Source organism: Carcharodon carcharias, chromosome 7 (genome assembly GCF_017639515.1).
Source record: "Carcharodon carcharias isolate sCarCar2 chromosome 7, sCarCar2.pri, whole genome shotgun sequence".
Taxonomy (NCBI): Eukaryota; Metazoa; Chordata; class Chondrichthyes; order Lamniformes; family Lamnidae; genus Carcharodon; species Carcharodon carcharias.
In genome coordinates this window covers 35,840,109-35,858,498 of record NC_054473.1, presented here as the reverse complement: position 1 = coordinate 35,858,498, position 18,390 = coordinate 35,840,109, and the positions used below count along the sequence as shown (strand labels likewise).

At 41.0% G+C, this 18,390-nt stretch overlaps 1 protein-coding gene across 2 annotated transcripts in view; it reads left to right on the top strand.

Annotated features, from left to right (window-relative positions):
- LOC121279833 (protein bicaudal D homolog 2-like) overlaps positions 1-18,390 on the top strand; it is a 78,362-nt gene that overhangs the window by 26,476 nt on the left and 33,496 nt on the right. For both annotated transcript variants that reach the window (XM_041191260.1, XM_041191259.1), the window contains exon 3: positions 18,062-18,214. In XM_041191260.1, coding sequence (XP_041047194.1) covers positions 18,062-18,214 — 153 coding nt within the window. The remainder of the gene's footprint in view (positions 1-18,061; positions 18,215-18,390) is intronic.

Sequence of the window (18,390 nt, the reverse complement as noted above, 5' to 3'; positions counted from 1 at the left end):
CAGCAAAGAGGGCAAAGTAGGTTTGTGTAATGCGAACCAGGAAAACTGAAGGGGTGATTGTTAGCTTCTGCTGTGTTCATTAATTTCAGTAGAGGTGGTGATGGAAGCAGAAGAGTTAGTCTCATAATATCCCTGGGTTTTGTCTGGTGTTAATTCAGAAATCACTTCTAATCCACATTTATACTTCCAGAAATCGAATCAGCTATAGTATGGTCAAATAACCCATGGGTGCTATTTAGGTTTGGATTAATCAACAAAGGCTGTCACTTGACCTCTTGCTTTCAAAATAAGATGGAGAAGGGGTGAAAATTAGAAGAGGAGGAGAAGCTGGAAGGTGGGAAAATGTAGTAAGCAGCATGAGTATTGAAAAGTGAGCAGAATGAAAACCCTTGGTGGTGACCATCGAGATCATCCGATGAGTTGTCTCTGTTCTATCCCACTCCTCCACTAGCCCACCAGGTCAAACTCCCCCTGAAGTTCCCCCTTGCCCTAGCCCTGACGCATCTTTCTCTCATTTCTCTCCTCATGCCCTCTGAGTTCATCTTGTCCATGAGACCCAACTCCTGCAACCCCCCCCCCCCCCCCCAACTCTATTCCCACTAAACTTCTGACCACCCAACTTCCCCTCCTCGTTCCCATTTTAGATGGTATTGTTAACGGTTCTCTCCTCTCTTTAAGTGTTGTCCCTCTCATCTTTAAATCTGCCGTTGTAAGCCCTCTCCTCAAAATGCCAAAGCTTGACCCTACCCTATCTCCAGCTTCCTTTTCCTCTCCAGGGTCCTTGAATATGTTGTTTTCTCCCATTGTGCTAATTTTTCATGGAATTCCATGTTTGGACACAGAGTACTGTGGGTATGCCTACATCACATGGATTGCAGCAGTTCAAGAAGGCAGCTTACCACTACCTTCTCAAAGGCAATTAGAGATGGGCAATAAATGCTGACCTAGCCAGTGGCACCCACATCGCATGAAAGAATAAAATAAATTTCTCCAGTCATGCATCTGTCCCTGTCATAGTACCGAAACAACTCTCATCAAAATCACAAATGGCATTGTGTGACTGTGACAAAGATAAACTAGCTTTCCATCCTTGACCTGTCTGCAGTTTTTGACACAGTTGACCATGCTATGTTCCTCCAGTGCCTTTCCACAGTTGTTCAACTGGTTTGGATTGCTCTCATTTGATTCCATCCTTATCTATCTAGTCATAAGCATTGCTTTTGGTCCCTGCTTCAATCTCAATTCCCTAGCCACTTTCTCCTCTTGCCGGCAACAGTTTGAGACTAAACCAATCTGTCCACAATCCTTTGTGCCTCAATTGATCCCAAGATGAGTTTCCGACCATGTATTTGCACCGCCTCCTATTTCCACTGCCATTAACACCATCTGACTTTGTGCCTGTCTCAGCTTATCTGTTGCTGAAACCCTCATTTGTGCCTTTGTTGCCTCTGGACTTGAATTCTCCAATGCGCTCCTGTCTGATGACCCACATTCTACCTTCCGTAAACTTGAGGCCAGCCAAAACTCTTGCTCATCTAAAATTCTGCTGCCTGTGTCTTAACTCACGCCGACTCTTGTGCACAAAAAAAAGGTTGAGTGCTGGTTATAAACCAGCTTATTGCCACAGTGTTGTGGTACTGGCTGGTCATTTTGACCCCTCCCCTGGATTTTGTCACAAAAATCCAGAGAGTGCTCGTCGACGACTTTCAGGATAAAAGGCTGCACTGGATCGCTGCTGAGGTTCGGAGTCTCCCGCTTAGGAAGGGCAGTCAGGTGTTGGTGTGCCTATGCACCCAGGTGGTGACTTTCCGCCTTTGGGCCCTGCAGCGATACCTTTACGTTGAACCCCCTCCGAGATGGTGTGCCCTGGCAACATATTTCTTCCGCCAGGTGCACGGTCTGAATGATGATGTGCAGCTCTTGTTTGTAGACCTGAAGGGCCTTTGTGGCTCCTTGCAGGCGTTGCCCGTCTTTTACCAGGACCTGATCAAAGTCTGGAACATGGTTGCCTTGCGACGCAGCTCTCTGCCATCAGGAGTAGCGGCTATCATCAGAGAGCCACTGTTCAGGAACCCACATCCCTGCCCTTTTCAGTGACTGGCAGAGAGGAGGACTGTGGCTGCCAGAGTGACCAGGATCCGGAAAGTGCTGGGTGGCAGAGGAGTGGGCTGGATGATTCCCCAGGAGTTGGCACAGTGTGCATCGGTAGACGTCCGGCTCATGGCCAGTGCTATCCAAGACCTTAGGACGGTCGTGCTCGGCCCCGAAGTCATACTCAGACTCGAGGTGGCACAGATGTGCGGTGGTCTTCCGTCTAGGCATACCCCTGCTCAGATGGAATTCTACACAGTCAACCACATTGATGTGGATCTGGAGTCACATGTAGGCCAGAAACAACTGGCAGCTTTCCTTCTCTAAAGCACGTTAGTGCATCAGAGGAGTTTTTATGATAATCCAGTATTTTCATGGTATTATTACTGATATTAGCTTTTTACTCGAGATATATTTAGGTAATTGAATTTAAGCTCCCCAGCTGTCTTGATGAAATTTGAACTCATGTCTTCGGATCATTCATCCAAGCCTCTGGCTTATTATTCAGTAACATAACTATGCTACTGTATCCCCATTCTTTCCTGTGCTTTTCATAAATTTGCTCATTACTATCTAAATCTTGTTGCTGACATTTGTCATAAACCACCTCTTTCTGTTTTATTTTAACTTTTTTTTGTTTGTAATCTGGAGCGCATAAGCTTTGGATACTTTATATTTTTTCCTTCAAAGGAATATGCCTAGGTTTCACCTGAATTATCTCTTCCCTGTGTGCCCTCCATCATTCTATAACAACGCTGTTAGCTGTGGCTCAACTGCTAGTACACTTGCCTCTGAGTCAAGTCTCACTCAAGGAGTTGAGCACAACAAAGTAGGCTGACAGTCCAGTGCAGTAGTGAGGGATTGTTGCACCATCAGATATGCCATCCTTCAGATAAGATGTTACATTGAAGCACCGCCTGCCTTCTCAGGTGGACGTAAAGCATCCCATGACACTATTTTGACGAACAGAGGGGATTTATCCTTTGAGTCTTGGTCAATATTTATCTCTCAATCAACATCACAAAAAACAGATTATCTGATTATTACCACATGACTATTCGTGGGACTTTGCTTAGTGCAAATTAGCTGCCACACCACTTACGCTACAACATTGATCGCTCTTCAAAAGTACTTAATTAACTGTAAAGTGCTTTGAGACATCCTGCTGTTGTGAAAGGCTTCTCTTCTTCTGTCCGTCCCCCCCAATCCATTCATAAATCACTGAAATTAGCTCTACTCCAGTTGAGCATTTTTATTTCTGTTGTCTTCCCAGAATTACGTTAAACAAAATTATGTTGTGGTCATCATTTGCTAGATGATCTTCTACAGTTAACATACTTCACTTGCCCTACTTCATTTTGCAGAACCAGATTCAACGCTGTGCCCATATTTGTTGGACTAGAGATATATTGATTAAGAAAGTCCTAATACCCACATGTCCGAAATTGCTGTCTTTCCCCATCCTTACCACTATGTTTTTCCTCAGTTTATTATATGGTAACTAAAGTCTCCTAATATTATCACTCTATTTTTGTTGCACACCTTTGAAATTTTCCTGACAGATTTGCCAAATAGCTCCTCACTTTTGGAGTTTCATAGAAAACAAATTTCAACTTTGTAAACAGCTCCCTCTACATTCCTCAACTCAAGCCAAATAGATTCTGAACCATCCAGTACAGTATATCCTTCCTATTTATAACTGTAACATCATCCTTAATAAATACTTCCTGAATAATTAGTAACCAAGAATATTCAGAAACCATTACTGGCCTGGTTGAGCCACATCTATGTAATTGAAACTGCATCATAATTCCATTTAGCAATGTGTGCCTATGGCTCACCAACTTTATTAGTTCCAGTACAGACATTGAGTTAGAGAGTGGATATGAAAACATAGAAAATATGATTAGGATACACATCATAAGATCACAGTTATGTAAGATAGACAAGATAGACCAGACGACCTTTTCCAGCCTGTAATTGAGCATTCTTTTGTAGGCCATTCCAAACATGTCCTGGAGCATTTTTTGGGAAGATTTTTTGTGGGCCCAGAGGGCAAGCAGCAATTCCCCTTCCTGGCTTTTCAAAACCATTTTCCTGCTGCCAGCCACAGTGAAGGATCCTCTTACCTGATTTGTTGCTGACTTTTGACTTGGCTTACTGATTAAACCACTAGATTTTTTGCCCCCCCCAAAGTGGCTAAGTGAGAATGTGGCTGCTTGCTAAACTAAATTGATGAGATCTGGACCTGAAAATTTTCAGGCTCCTGATGTTGACAATGGGCAGTAGCTTAAGCATGTTAAGAAATAATTTTAGTTTACTCTAATTAATTGTCCCAAGGCATTTCATTTTAAAAGCATGTAGCAGTATGGGTAAAGATAGGCATTTGAATATCTGTTTAAAGAAATGGAAAGCCTTTTGGAGGACTTAGATTATGGTGACTTATTTAGGCGGTTTCTTGCAACAAATTTTTATTTTAGCTACCAGAATTAACTATCTCCAATGCTCATAACCCTGAAGCTGCATGTCTGCTTTGCTGATGCCCCTAGAGAAACTTCCACCCACAGTTGTCCGACAGACAGCAGTATATTGAAAACCTAATGTCACCATCCATCAAACTTATGAAGCAGATAAATTATTGATTTTTTTGGCATTTTTTGCACACTTTCTGCAGTGGAGTTTGTGATAACTGCGTTTCTAAAGGTAACATTTTAGGGCAGTAAAAATAGGGATTTTGGTTTTTTTTACCCCCCCGGGGTCAGTGCTGGGACCCTTGCTGCTCTTGATATATATTAATGGCCTAGACTGTGGTGTGCAGGGTATGATTTCAAAATTTGCGGATGATATGACGATCAGAAGCATTGTTAACTGTAATGAGCATAGTCTTGAACTTCAAAAGGACATAGACATATTGGTGGATTGGGCAGGCAAATAGCAGACGAAGTTCAATGCAGAGAAGTGTGAGGTGATTCATTTTGGCAGGAAGATTATGGAAAGACAGTATAAATAAAGGCAGAAACTCTAAAGGAGGTGCAGGAGCAAAGGGACCTCTGTGTATTTGTACATAAGTCATTGAAGGTGGCAGGGCATGTTGAGAGAGCAGTTAATAAAGTATATGGTATCCTAGGTTTTATTAATAGGGGCATTGAGTACAAGAGTAAGGAGATCATGTTCAACTTGTATAAGATGCTAGTTAGGCCTCACCTGGAGTACTGCGTCCAATTCTGGTCGCCCTACTTGAAGATGTGAAGGCATTGGAGGGCACAGAAGAGATTCACAAGAATGATTCTAGGGATAAACAACTATAGCTATGGGGATAGATTGGAGAGTTTGGGTCTGTTTTCCTTGGAAAAGAGAAGGCTGAGAGGAGACTTGATTAAGGTATTCAAGATTCTGAGAGGTATGGACAGGATAAATAGTGCGAAAATGTTCCCACTCGAGTACATCAAGAACTAGAGGGCACAGATTCAAAATAATAGGCAAAAGGAGTAAATGTGATGCGAGGAAAAATTTTTTTAGCCAGAGGGTGGTTGGAGTCTGGAACAAAATTCCTGAGCGGATGGTGGAGGCAAGTTCGATCGAGGTGTTCAAAAGGGAATTAGATTGCTATTTGAAAAGAATGAATGTGCAAGGTTATGGGGATAAGGCAGGGGAGTGGGATTATTTAGAAGGCTTGTTCAACGAGCCAGTGCAGACTCAATGGGCCAAATTGCCTCATTCTGCCCTGTAAAGATTCTGATTTTCCTTCTCGGCATTTATTAGTTGTTTCCTATTTTGCTCCAATGGTCGGGTGAAACTTCTGGAACAATTGAATAAGCATTATTATTTAAAAGGTTTTTTATGAAGTTGTCCATTTGAACTACTTAGCCTATCTCCCCTCTACATTTAAAGAATTAGAATGCATAGAGTCCAATTTCTGTTCTATTCAATCTGAAAGGACTTCTGGAAATTAATCCCAGGGAACAGCAATCAAATCACTGCGTTGTGCGGATGTGTTTAGACAGGTTGGCTTTCTTTAGAAGGTGGCAGTTTGCCGTTTTGATGCTTGATCAGGGTGTCATGAAAATATATAATTAAATTTTACAACATTGGTGCTGTGTTTCTGTAACTTGGTATTTTATTTCGTCTAAAGTTTGTTCACTTTATTGTTATGCATTTTAAGAATACTATTCATTTTTTTTTCTGAAATATTTTGCCATTGTTGCCATTTAATGAAATCATAGAATCTTGCAACACAGGAGCCCATTCAACCCATTGTATCTTATGGGGCACTTTTAAAGAGTCCCATCCCCTGCATGTTTTTGCTGCAATTTTTTCTCATGTTTAGACTTAAACTGTTGTCACATTCCAGTTAGTGTGAACTGTCAGTCAATACTTAAGATTTTGAACACAAACACACTATTGAAATGGCCGCTGCAAATCATGTAACCTTTGGCATTTTGAACTGCAGACGTCCTGATTCTCAAACAAATACCTAATTAAATATGGGCATTCACACATCCCTTTGTTTAAGGATAGACCATCAACAAAAGAACTATAGCATTCCAGCCAGCTCATCTTTCTGTATCATCATGGACAAAAGAAACATCAAAATTCAACGTGTGTTAGATTAACGTGAATGGAGCTTGTTGACCTTCCATTATAGTCTCTCATCCAAACCAGACTGGGTGGATTTCAAGCTGTCAAATGACAATACAGGGTGTGTAATCAACACACCACACCTTTTTGGAAGAAGGACTTTGAACTTGTAGAATTCACATGGTGAAGAAGGCATTTTGTTGCCTGCTTTTAATATAACAGCAAGAAGCTGGAAACAGAATTCCACCAGAAAGCCATTGAGCTGGCTGCAAGGCATTTAAGCAGCTATGGTAATAAACAATAATACATTGAAAGTAGGAGAAAGAGTTTCCCCCAACCTGTTCCAACTTTGAGTTCACCTGAGAACCAACTCCTGGCAATTCAACTACAACAGGACTCGGAGCAGTATGAGTCCTGTGCTTTACAAGCCCTTTACATCAAATAAAGCATCAACTAAGAAACTACAGGGCTGCCACAAAAGAGACTGGGCAGTCATAAATTGTAATTGTGTTGTTTTTACCTCCAACTTTATCTAATCTTTCTCTGTGAAAATGTGAGAGTCAATTAATTGAGATGTCACATTTTAAACATCTGGGGCAAATGTGTGCTTATAAATAACCTTCTATATTTTTAAAATTCACAAAAAGCTTGTTGCTAGGATTATTTAATTGGGACAATCACTCTGAAGGTAAGAAAATACATACCCCTTATAGGCAAACATATTGACCACTGGCTGTTAGACAAAATTTGTGCTTTTTTTTATGTGGCAGCGTGTGTATAGTGTGGTTCCTCTTTCACTTGGTAGATTTGGATGTTTTGTTGGTAACACGAAGTGTGCCCTGCAGTGATAACACCAACTTGCATTTGTATAGGGCCTTTAATGTAGAAAAACATTCTAAGCTACTTCACAAGTGCAATCAGACAAAAATTGACACTGCCTAAAAAGGTGATAACAGGAGGGGTAACTAAAAACCTGGTCTAAGAGATGGGTTTTTAGAAGAAACTAATTGGAGGAGAGAGAGGTAAAGAGGCAGAGAGGAACGGGTGGTACAGTAAGTCCTCACTTAAAGTTGTAGTTGCATTTCTGGAAAGTGCAACTTTAAGGAAACAGTTTTAAGCAAATCAGATTTTTCCCATGAAAACCAATGTCAAAGCTGTAGCTAGGTCCTGTATGACCTTTCTCAGCAGAAAAAAATTAAAACATTATGTCCTGTAAGTTGAAATACTCCTCTAAATTCCTGTATTGGTAAATGAAATAACTTTGGAAATAAAATTAATTTAAAAAAATAAATGAAATACGCTAAGTCTTTCAAATTAACTCCTCGCTGCAGACCCTCCAGCTTGCTGCCTCTCTTGCTCGATGATCCTCCCTCTCACTGCCTCTCCCAGTCCCTGCCAATCCTGCTTGCTGAATCTCCCGCTTGCCACATATTCTACTCATTGACTCTCCCTTTCGCCAAATCTCCTGCTCCCTATCTCTCCTGAACCCTGGGTCTGAAGAGGGCTCTGGAGATGAGTGGCGTAAGGCAGCAGGAGCAGCTTTGATTTGCAGGAAGTAAATGCAAACTGGAGAGGCGGCGAGAGGGAGCATCTGGGAGCAGGCTGCGAGCCAGAGCATTGACAGGGAGTAGGAGGGGCCAGGAGCTGGAAGGTCGGCAGCGACTGGGAGGGTCAGAGAGCAGAAGAAGCCACATGAGGGAGGGTCGGCAAAAGGGGAAGGTCAGGGAGTGGGAGAGGCTGCTCAAAAACGACACTGTTCGGGCCATATGACCCTATCTCAGACCCAACGTGAAATGGCTTGAAAAGTTACATGCTAAACGTGAATAAGGGCCCTGTTAGTTGACTGAATTTAAAGTGGAACGACTTAAGTTGGGGCAACTTAATAGGAGGAGTTACTGCATGATGAGTTGGAAGTAGGTAATCTTCATGTTGGAAGGAATATAGCAGCGGACACTTAGCTGGGGTCCAGCAGTACCTAGCCCATCCCTACTTCTCTCTCCATAACCTCCTCCAGCCTTACAACCCTCCGAGATCTCAGCGGAGCTCCAATTCTGGCCTCTTGTGAATCCCTAATTACCACTGGAGGCTGTGCCTTAAGGTATCTAGATTATTAGCTCTAGATTTCTCTCCTTTAAACTGCCACCTTTCTATCTTGCTTTCCTTGAAGGTGCCAATCGACCTACCTCTTTGATCAAGCTTTTGGTCACCTGTGCATCTGTCACTTGGAGGGGTGCAGCATTGTGCCTGTGTTGAGGAAGGAGGCTTCACGAATAAACACAGTGCAGCTTGAGCTGTTGCTTTGAGGAGTACATTGTTAGATGGAAATTTACTCAAAGGTGAATTGAGAAACAATAATGTTGCAAAACAGTGCACTTGCATGACTGTGCTAGCACTACTAACAGGGGGAAAAGTGGCACAACCGGTGTTTTTAAAGAGATGAATGGCTGCCAATAAAACAGTTTTCCATTTGTACTTAAAGCATCTTCCCTAAGCCATCAGCAACTTTTGGCAAATCTCAATGTAAGTTCTTGTGATGGTATGCGCACATTTATTTTTCTGTTCCACCTGCTGCAGAACCCATTCGCTGCCTTGAAGTGGTGTGGCAAAATAAATGTTGCATAAAATGGTGCAATTGGTCCTGTTAGATCTCTTTAGTTCATTGACAAATGATGTTGAATTCTATTGTTGTTTGGCATGCTTGATTGGATTTGTTGGATGTTCAGTAAAGTGCTAACATTAATTACTTTGTCTTACTGGAGAAGCAGCTTTTTATTTCCCTTGGTATCCTTGGTTACCAAGCTTCTTGACCATGCCTTCCTGCTTTCTTGCAGCAACCCTTAATTAACCACCACCTCTATGGTGGAAAGATTGTTGTGATTGATTTTGCGTTCTGCCTTGATTTTGAACCTCCTTACTCTGCCTGGCAAATATTTGACTGAGATTATCTCTGGGCAAATATTAACTGCTTACATTTTGACTGAAAACTTCTAAGATTACAGATGTTAATTCACTTAAGTCTGATTTCAGCTGGAAAACCAACTTGTTAGTGGCTGCAAGTCACTGACCCTGTTAAATTTGGGGAATTGAAATTTCATTTTTGATGTGTAACTCTTAAGATTTTATTATTTAAGAAACATTGCAGAATCTGTATTGATTTGAAATGGTGAAATGTTTCAAGAATGCTTCTTCACACAAAACTGACAAGTTTTATCTCTTTGCAGACGTCAGCTCTGGTTTTGATTTGGACAGATTCCTAAGCACTCCATATGATTTAAATTATATTAATAGCCAAGAAATTATCATGTGTAGTCCCTTGTTTAGATATTCAATCAACATGCCAAAAGTTGTTTTTATAAACAAAATTGAAATTGATAACCAGCTTCCACAACTGTCAGCTTAACTATTTTCTTGGAAGCATGCTGTGAAATTAAGCAATTTGAATCATATTAGTTATCTATGAGAGCTTCCTGTTCAGCATAAGAATGACAAAAAGCAACATATTGCAGAGGCTAGCAATCTGAAATAAAAATAGAAAATGCTGGAAATATTCAGGCCTAGCAGCATCTGTGGAGAGAGAAACAGAGTTAACATTTCAGGTCTGTGACCTTTAAGGAATTTCCCCTCACAATCCAGTTAAATACACTAATGTAAGTAATGCAGAAACTTACAGCATTAATCTAATCCTCTCCCTATTCCAAGCTCTGATACAATCATTTAAACATATCACTTACCCGTGGCACATTTTTGCCCAATAAATATTTTGTGCAAATCTCTAATTTCTAAGCAAACAATTATTATAGTTAGAAGGTTATTTATTTTCTATCAGGATCAGAATCCCAGGGTACTAGGATGTTGAAAAGCTGGTAGAATAGTGGTGACATACAGAGAGCAGAAGAAATAATTTCTTCAATGATCAGAATACCATTTCTTTAATTCTTTTGACCTGAGCTAAGCTATTTTAATTGGCATTTTATGGAGAAACTGCTTTGCAAACCTTTAGAACAAAGTTAAAAATAAGATTGTTTGCTTTCATTTTGAATAATAAATTGCAATTCCCACCAATCAACACAGAGGATGACTAAATAAACGTCACTTGTGAATCCCCAGTTTGGCATGTCTATGCATTTGTCGCCATATGCATATAATTACATTGTACATCTTACATAACTTGTTTATATACCAGTATTTTAATTAAAAATTCTCTTGAAGAGCTTTCAATTTTTTCTTTCCTTGATACATGAGGAAATATTATGTGTATGGAGCTTGGCTGTGTGCCAGTTTAATTTGTTACAGCTGTGACTGCAGAAGCTTACCAGCTGTTGGTAAAATAATTGTCTTTCAACTTTTAAATTCCAACTGTACACAACTTTTCAGACTGCACAACATAACTCTGGTTCTCTTCTTTCCTCTCTGTCCCCGCCAATGTTTAAATATGTGACAAGTAATCATTGCTATTTAAAATGAAAATTGAAATTCATAAGTGCAATTAAAAATAATGCCTCCATGTTACAAATGTGCTGCTTGGAACGCTTTCATTTTGGTGAAGTTGCTTTTAGATTGTGAGGGGTGTTTTTTCAACAGGAGAAACAAAGATGGCTGATTACTACCAGCTGACTTGTTTCTTATTCGCCAGTAATAATTGTAATAGTTGTTATAGGATCTCCGTGTGTGTGGCTCCTCTTCATGTACTTGTAAAGGAATTTTGAAAAATGCCCACAGGGCAGTAAACACGATTGGTGTTATGTAGACTTTGATATTTGGTTTACAAAAAAAAGTAATATCTAGGCAGGTGCTATAAAAACATTTTATTTCCAAGCAGGCCTTCCTTTTGTTAACCATATCAGATTTTCACAGAGTCCAGAGTTCAAGGTAGCTGGAATTTGAATTTTGCATTCTTGAAATTCATCAAAAAGGTCTTATTTGTTTACTGTGATTTTAATTGGATGGACAGATTGAAAGAGGTAAATAAGGAAGTTATTGGCTTTTGTATTTTTATAAAACCAGAATGGTTACAGCACAGGAGGAGGCCATTCTAATTGGATTGGTTTTGTTCTGGTTTACCGCTACAACAGATCTTATTCAACCAACTTGCGCTTGCAAAAACTAAAATAAAATGTCTACTGTTAGATGTGATTGGTCAGCACTTGCTGAACAACCATGAGTGTGCTGATTAGCTACATTAACAACCAATTTAAGATAATCAGTCGAGCTTGTAGCATGGCTCATTTACGCTTGTGAGAAGCGGCTACATTGAGGCAGGGATCCATTCTGTGCAAACAAAAGTGATATGTCCAAGTCTTGTGGCTTTTTTGAATTACCAGGGAGCTTGGGAGCCCAAAGTTCCCCATTACTTTTTCACGGCAATGCCTCAGCCACTCAGAGTTGACTTGCGAACCAATCAGCACCCTTCTCCTGTAGTATAAATTGTTGTGATTGTTTGAAATTTGACAATCTTGCGTTTGTCCTGACGAGTGCAAGACAGAAAGCTTCAGCAACATGTCTCTCTTTTCAGCAATATTCAAGTTCTGTCCTACCAAGTGACTATTTAACCTACTAATCATATAAGATGTGGTTTAATTTGCTTTGGATAACTTGTTTAAGAAACAACAGTATTCAAAATATTTTTTTTTGCGAAGTGGCTTCTGTGGGAACTGATCACAAAATGGAAATGATCAACTGCATGATGACTTTATGATTTTCCAATAAAAACTGACATGCACTAAGCAAGTCACTAAGTATTAATGCCTAATGCCAAATCAAAATAACCATTATTTTGTGCCTTGTTTGACAGTGTTTGCTCCATTCACCTTCTAACATCATTGAACCCAAGTAGACATAAATGGCACATCCAAAATCTGTATTGGTGATCTGCAAATGAGTTTTGACCACTATCCCACCATCACATTGCCCAGGGGAGGTGGTAGTGTAGTGATACTAGTAACCCAGAGATCCCAGGGAAATGCTCTGGGGACCTGGGTTCAAACCCCACCATGGCAGGTGGTGAAATTTGAATTCAATAAAAATCTGGAATTAAAAAATCTGATAATGACCATGAAATCATTGCCAATTGTCATTAAAACCCATCTGGTTCATTAATATCCTTCCTTTAGTGAAGGAAATCTGTTGGTCTGGCCAATATGTGACTCCAGACCCACAGCAATTGGTTGACTCTTAAATGCTCTCTGAACAAGGGCATTAAATGGGCAGTAAATGCTGGCCTAGCCAGTGATGTCCACATCTCATGAACAAATAATTAAAAAATGTTTGCTCACTTTCCTCATCCCTAACCTACTTTTGGAGGATCAAGCAACATCCAGAGTCTGTTTACATCCTGCCTCATTGCCAGTGACTATAAGGGCTGTTCCTTCCGGCTTCATTTTCCATAACATATAAAGCCAATCTGTCCCAGTGTGGTGATGTGTCCTTCACATTTAAACAATTGGTCCTCTCCAATTCTCTCAATTAAAATCAATATGAATTAAAACCACTGAGATAAATTTCTACTCTTTAGTGTCTAATCCAGAAGAAGATGAAAGCAGCCATGTTACTAAGTTACTACCCTTGTTACTGAGCAGAACTAGAAATATACCCTCACTAGTACATAAGTCTGTAATTGGACTTAGCCGACTGAATCATAAAAGAAATAAGATCAGAAACAGATATTATCTTTGCATCCTTCATGTCAGGACTCAGTGCATAGTTATGTCTTCTGTGAAATATTTATTGAGGTTTTTGAACTGTTTAAGCTTTGATATTATTGTATGAACTAGCTATATGTTCAAATACATTTGCAAATGTATTCACTAAGTATATGCCTTAAAAGAAAAGGTCCGTCCATTGATGTGTATGCTTTCAGGCATCTAGTGTCAGCTCACCATGGGACTGTTTAATATATTATTGGTTGCATGATTATTACTAGGCAGTAATTTCCTCTTTGATTTGTCCCCACCATGCCCTATCTCACTTCTAACCCCAGCTCTAAAACTCAACTAAAAATCTAAGTCTATTTATGTATTTATTTATATTTTTTAAAGTGTTTATGTATCTTTTTTCTGAATTTGCAAATGATGCAGTATGTAATTACTGGCTTTTTGAGTATTGCCATAAGAAATTAATCAAATGCTTATGTAAAACAAACTTTAATGTGCCATTTTGAAGTATACAATATTTACTAAAATTAAACTTGATTGCCATGGAATAAGAAAGAACTGTACTGCCTAAGCACACATCATAGTAATTTTCATTGGTATTTTAGGAACAATAAACCACTGTCTCCAAACTGATTTATATCTGGCAGATGAGGTAATGATTTTGCACTTGGAATTATTTGTTTGTAACCATGAACTGAAAACTTCTGCCAATGCAACTTCAATTTAGTTGAGGAATGACAAATTTATTTGATAGCATTTGTGTTGAGACCAATCACAGAATCACACAGTGCAGAAGGGGCCCTTCGGCCCATCAAGTCTGCACTGACACTTGAGAAACACCTGACCTACCTACCTAATCCCATTTACCAGCACTTGGCCCATAGCTTTGAATGTTATGACATGCCAAGTACTCATCCAGGCACTTTTTAAAGGATGTGAGACAACCCGCCTCCACCACCCTCCCAGGCAGCACATTCCAGACTGTCACCACCCTCTGGGTAAAAATGTTTCTCCTCACATCCCTCCTAAACCACCTGCCCCTTACCTTGTGTCCCCTCGTGACTGACCCTCCAACTAAGGGGAACAGCTGCTCCCTAGCCACCCTGTCCATGCCCTCATAATCTTGTACACCTCAATCAGGTGGCCCCTCAGTCTTCTCTGCTCCAACGAAAACAACCCAAGTCTATCCAACCTCTCTTCACAACTTAAATGTTTCATCTCAGGCAACATCTTGGTGAATCTCCTCTGCACCCCCTCCAGTGCAATCACATCCTTCCTATAATGTGGCGACCAGAACTGCACACAGTACTCCAGCTGTGGCCTCACCAAGGTTCTATACAACTCCAACATGACCTCCCTACTTGTGTAATTTATGCCTCGATTGATAAAGGCAAGTGTCCCATATGCCTTTTTCACCACCCCATTAACATGCCCCTCCACCTTCAGAGATCTATGGACACACATGCCAAGGTCCCTTTATTCCTCAGAACTTCCTAGTGCCATGCCATTCATTGAATACTTCTTGTCAAATTACTCCTTCCAAAGTGTATCACCTCACACTTTTCAGGGTTAAATTCCATCTGCCGCTTATCTGCTCATTTGACCATCCGGTCTATATCTTCCTGTAGCCCAAGATACTCAACCTCACTGTTAACCACCTGGCCAATCTTTGTGTCATCTGCAAACTTACTAAGTCTACCCCCCACATAGTTATCTATGTCATTTATATAAATGAAGAATAATAGGGGACCCAGCACAGATCCCTGTGGTACACCACTGGATACTGGCTTCCAGTAACTAAAGCATCCTTCTGTCATCACCCTCTGTCTCCTACAACTAAGCCAATTTTGAATCCACTTTATCAAATTACCCTGTATCCCATGTGCATTTGCCTTCTTTATAAGCCTCCCATGTGGGACCTTGTCAAAAGCTTTGCTGAAATCCATATAAACTACATCAACTGCACTACCCTCATCTACATACCTGCTCACCTCCTCAAAAAATTCAGTCAAATTTGTTAGGCATGATCTCCCTCTGACAAAGCCATGCTAACTATCCCTAATCAAACCTTGCCTCTCCAAGTGGAGAAAGATTCTCTCCTTCAGAATTTTCTCCAATAGTTTCCTTACCACTGACGTGAGACTCACTGGTCTGTAGTTCCCTGGCTTCTCTCTACAACTCGTCTTAAATAGTGGAACCACATTAGCTGTTCGCCAGTCCTCTGGCACCTCCCCCGTGCCAAAGAGGAATTAAAAATTTGGGTCAGGACCCCTGCGATTTCCTCCCTTGCCTCCCTCAGCACTGTGGGACATAAATCATCGGGATCTGGAGATTTGTCCACTTTTAAGCCTGCCAACACTTCCAATATCTTGTCACTCCCTATATCAATTTGCTCAAGAACCAAGCATTCTCTCTTTCTGAGTCCGATACCTTCATCCTCATTCTCTTGGGTGAAGACAGATGTGAAGTATTCGTTCAACACTCCACTGATGTCCTCTGGCTCCACCCATAGACTGGTCCCTGATGGTCCCTACTCTTTCCCTGGTTATCCTCTTCCCATTGATATACTTATCTTGGGATTTTCCCTACTTCTACCAGCCAGAGCTTTCTCATATCCCCTCTTTGCTCTCCTAATTGCTTTCTTAAGCTCCACCCTGCACTTTCTGTACTCCATTAATGCCTCCGCTGATTTGCTCCCCTTGTACCTGCTAAAAGCCTGTCTTTTCCTTCTCATTGTATCCTAAATATTTCTGGTCATCTTTTGGCTTGTTACTCCTTCCCATCATCCTAGAGGAAACGTGTTGAGCATGTACTCTCCCTATGTTCTTTTTGAATGCCCCCTACTGCTCCTCTGTAGATTTCCCCACAAGTAGTTGTTCCCAGTCTACCTTGGCCAGATGCTGCCTTATTTTATTAAACTCCACTCTTCCCCCAATCCAAAACATTTTTTTGCAACTTGTCTATTTCTTTGTCCATAACAAGCTTAAACTGTACCATGTTTTGGTCACTATCACTAAAATGCTCCCCCACCACCAGCACCTCAGCCACCTGTCCAGCTTCATTCCCCAGAATTAGGTCCAGCACTGTGCTGTCCTTTGTTGGACCCTCTACATATTGACCTAAAAAGTTCTCCTGTACACATTTCAAGAAATCCACTCCATCCAAGCCCTTAATGCTATGTCTATCCCAATTAATGTCGGGAAAGTTGAAATCACCTAATATAATTACCCTATTGTTATTGTATTTACACACCTCCGCAAATTGTGCACATATTTGCTCCTCAACTTCCTGCTGACTATCTGGGGGTCTATAATAAACACCTAACAATGTGGCTGCCCCTTTTTTTATTCCTAAGCTCTACCCACAGTGCTTCATTCGATGTCCTCTCCAAGATATTATCTCTCCTTACTGCAGTAACTGACTCCTTAACTACTTAACTAATAATGCAATGCCTCCTCTTTTACCCCTTCCTCTGTCTCGCCTGAAGATTCTATATCTGGGAATGTTGAGCTGCCAATCTTGCTTCTCCCTCAACCATGTCTCAGTGATGGCTACTATATCACAATTCCACGTGTCAATCCTCACCCTTAACTCATCTGTTTTACCTGTAATACTCCTGGCATTAAAGTAGAGGCCATCCAGCCTTGCCTTACTCCTTGAAACTTAATGCAGCTGTACTCCCTCTGACTTGATTGTTTTACTGTATTATGATGTGTCCCTATTCTGCTAACATTCTGTGTCTTCTCCCCCTTCTGAATTAGTTTAAAGTCCTCCCAACAGCACTAGCAAACCCGCCCGCAAGGATGTTAGTCCCGCTTTGGTTCAGATGTAGGCCGTCTTGCTAGTATAGTCCCCACCTTCCCCAGAAACGGTCCCAGTGATCCAGGAATCTAAAACCCTCCTTCCTGCACCAACTATTAAGCCATGTATTTATCTGCGCTATTCTCCTATTTCTGAGCTCGCTAGCACATGGCACTGGGAGTAATCCAGAGATTACAACCCGAGAGGTCTTGCTTTTTAGTCTACTGCCTAACTCCCTGAATTCTTGATGCAAGACCTCATCCCTCTTTGTATCTATGTCATTGGTACCAACATGTACCATGACCTCTGCCTTATCACCCTCCCTCTTCAGTATGCCCTGCAGCTGTTCAGTAACATCCCGGACCCTGGCACCAGGGAGGCACACCATCCTGAAGTCACGTTGACGGATACAGTAGTGCATATCTGTTCCCCTGACTATAGAATCCCCTATTACTATTGCTCTTCCTCTCTTCCTCCCCTGCTGCACAGACAGGCTGCTTGTGGCGCCAGAAGCTTGGGTTCAGATGTAGGCCGTCTTGCTAGTATAGTCCCCACCTTCCCCAGAAACGGTCCCAGTGATCCAGGAATCTAAAACCCTCCTTCCTGCACCAACTATTAAGCCGTCTGAACCCAAGCTTCCAGGAGCTGCAGCTGGGCGCACTTCCAGCACACGTGCTGGTCCCGGGCACTGGAAATGTTCCTGGCTTCCCACATGGAGCACACCACGGCTTTGAGCTCTCCTGCCATGACTTATCCCTTTAAATTAAGCCTTTTAAATCAATTACTCTGGGGCCCTTCTTTCCTGGTCCTCATTACCACAGTACCATTTTTAATTTATTAAAATAGTTCCATGATTTTAACTGTTACTTTTCCCAAGATTTGCAGCATGTTATATAGGTTTTTAGATTGGATAAAGTATGTAATTTTTTTTTGTTCTCTAGAACAATCAGGTTGTGGAGCTGCAAAGAAATCGCCTGCGTGATGATATTAAAGAATATAAATTCCGTGAAGCAAGGCTTTTGCAAGATTACTCTGAGCTTGAAGATGAAAACATCTCTCTTCAGAAGCAAGTCTCTGTCCTTAAACAAAACCAGGTGAGTTAAAAAAAACACACACTTTGTGTGTATTCCAAGTTTTACATTGGAAAAGGTTCAAAAAAGACTCACTGAAATTTGACCAAACTTTCTATCACATAAGACTGAACTGAAAACCGAAGGCCGAGTGGTGACTTGATGGAGGTCTTTTAAATAATGGAAGACTTTGATAGGGT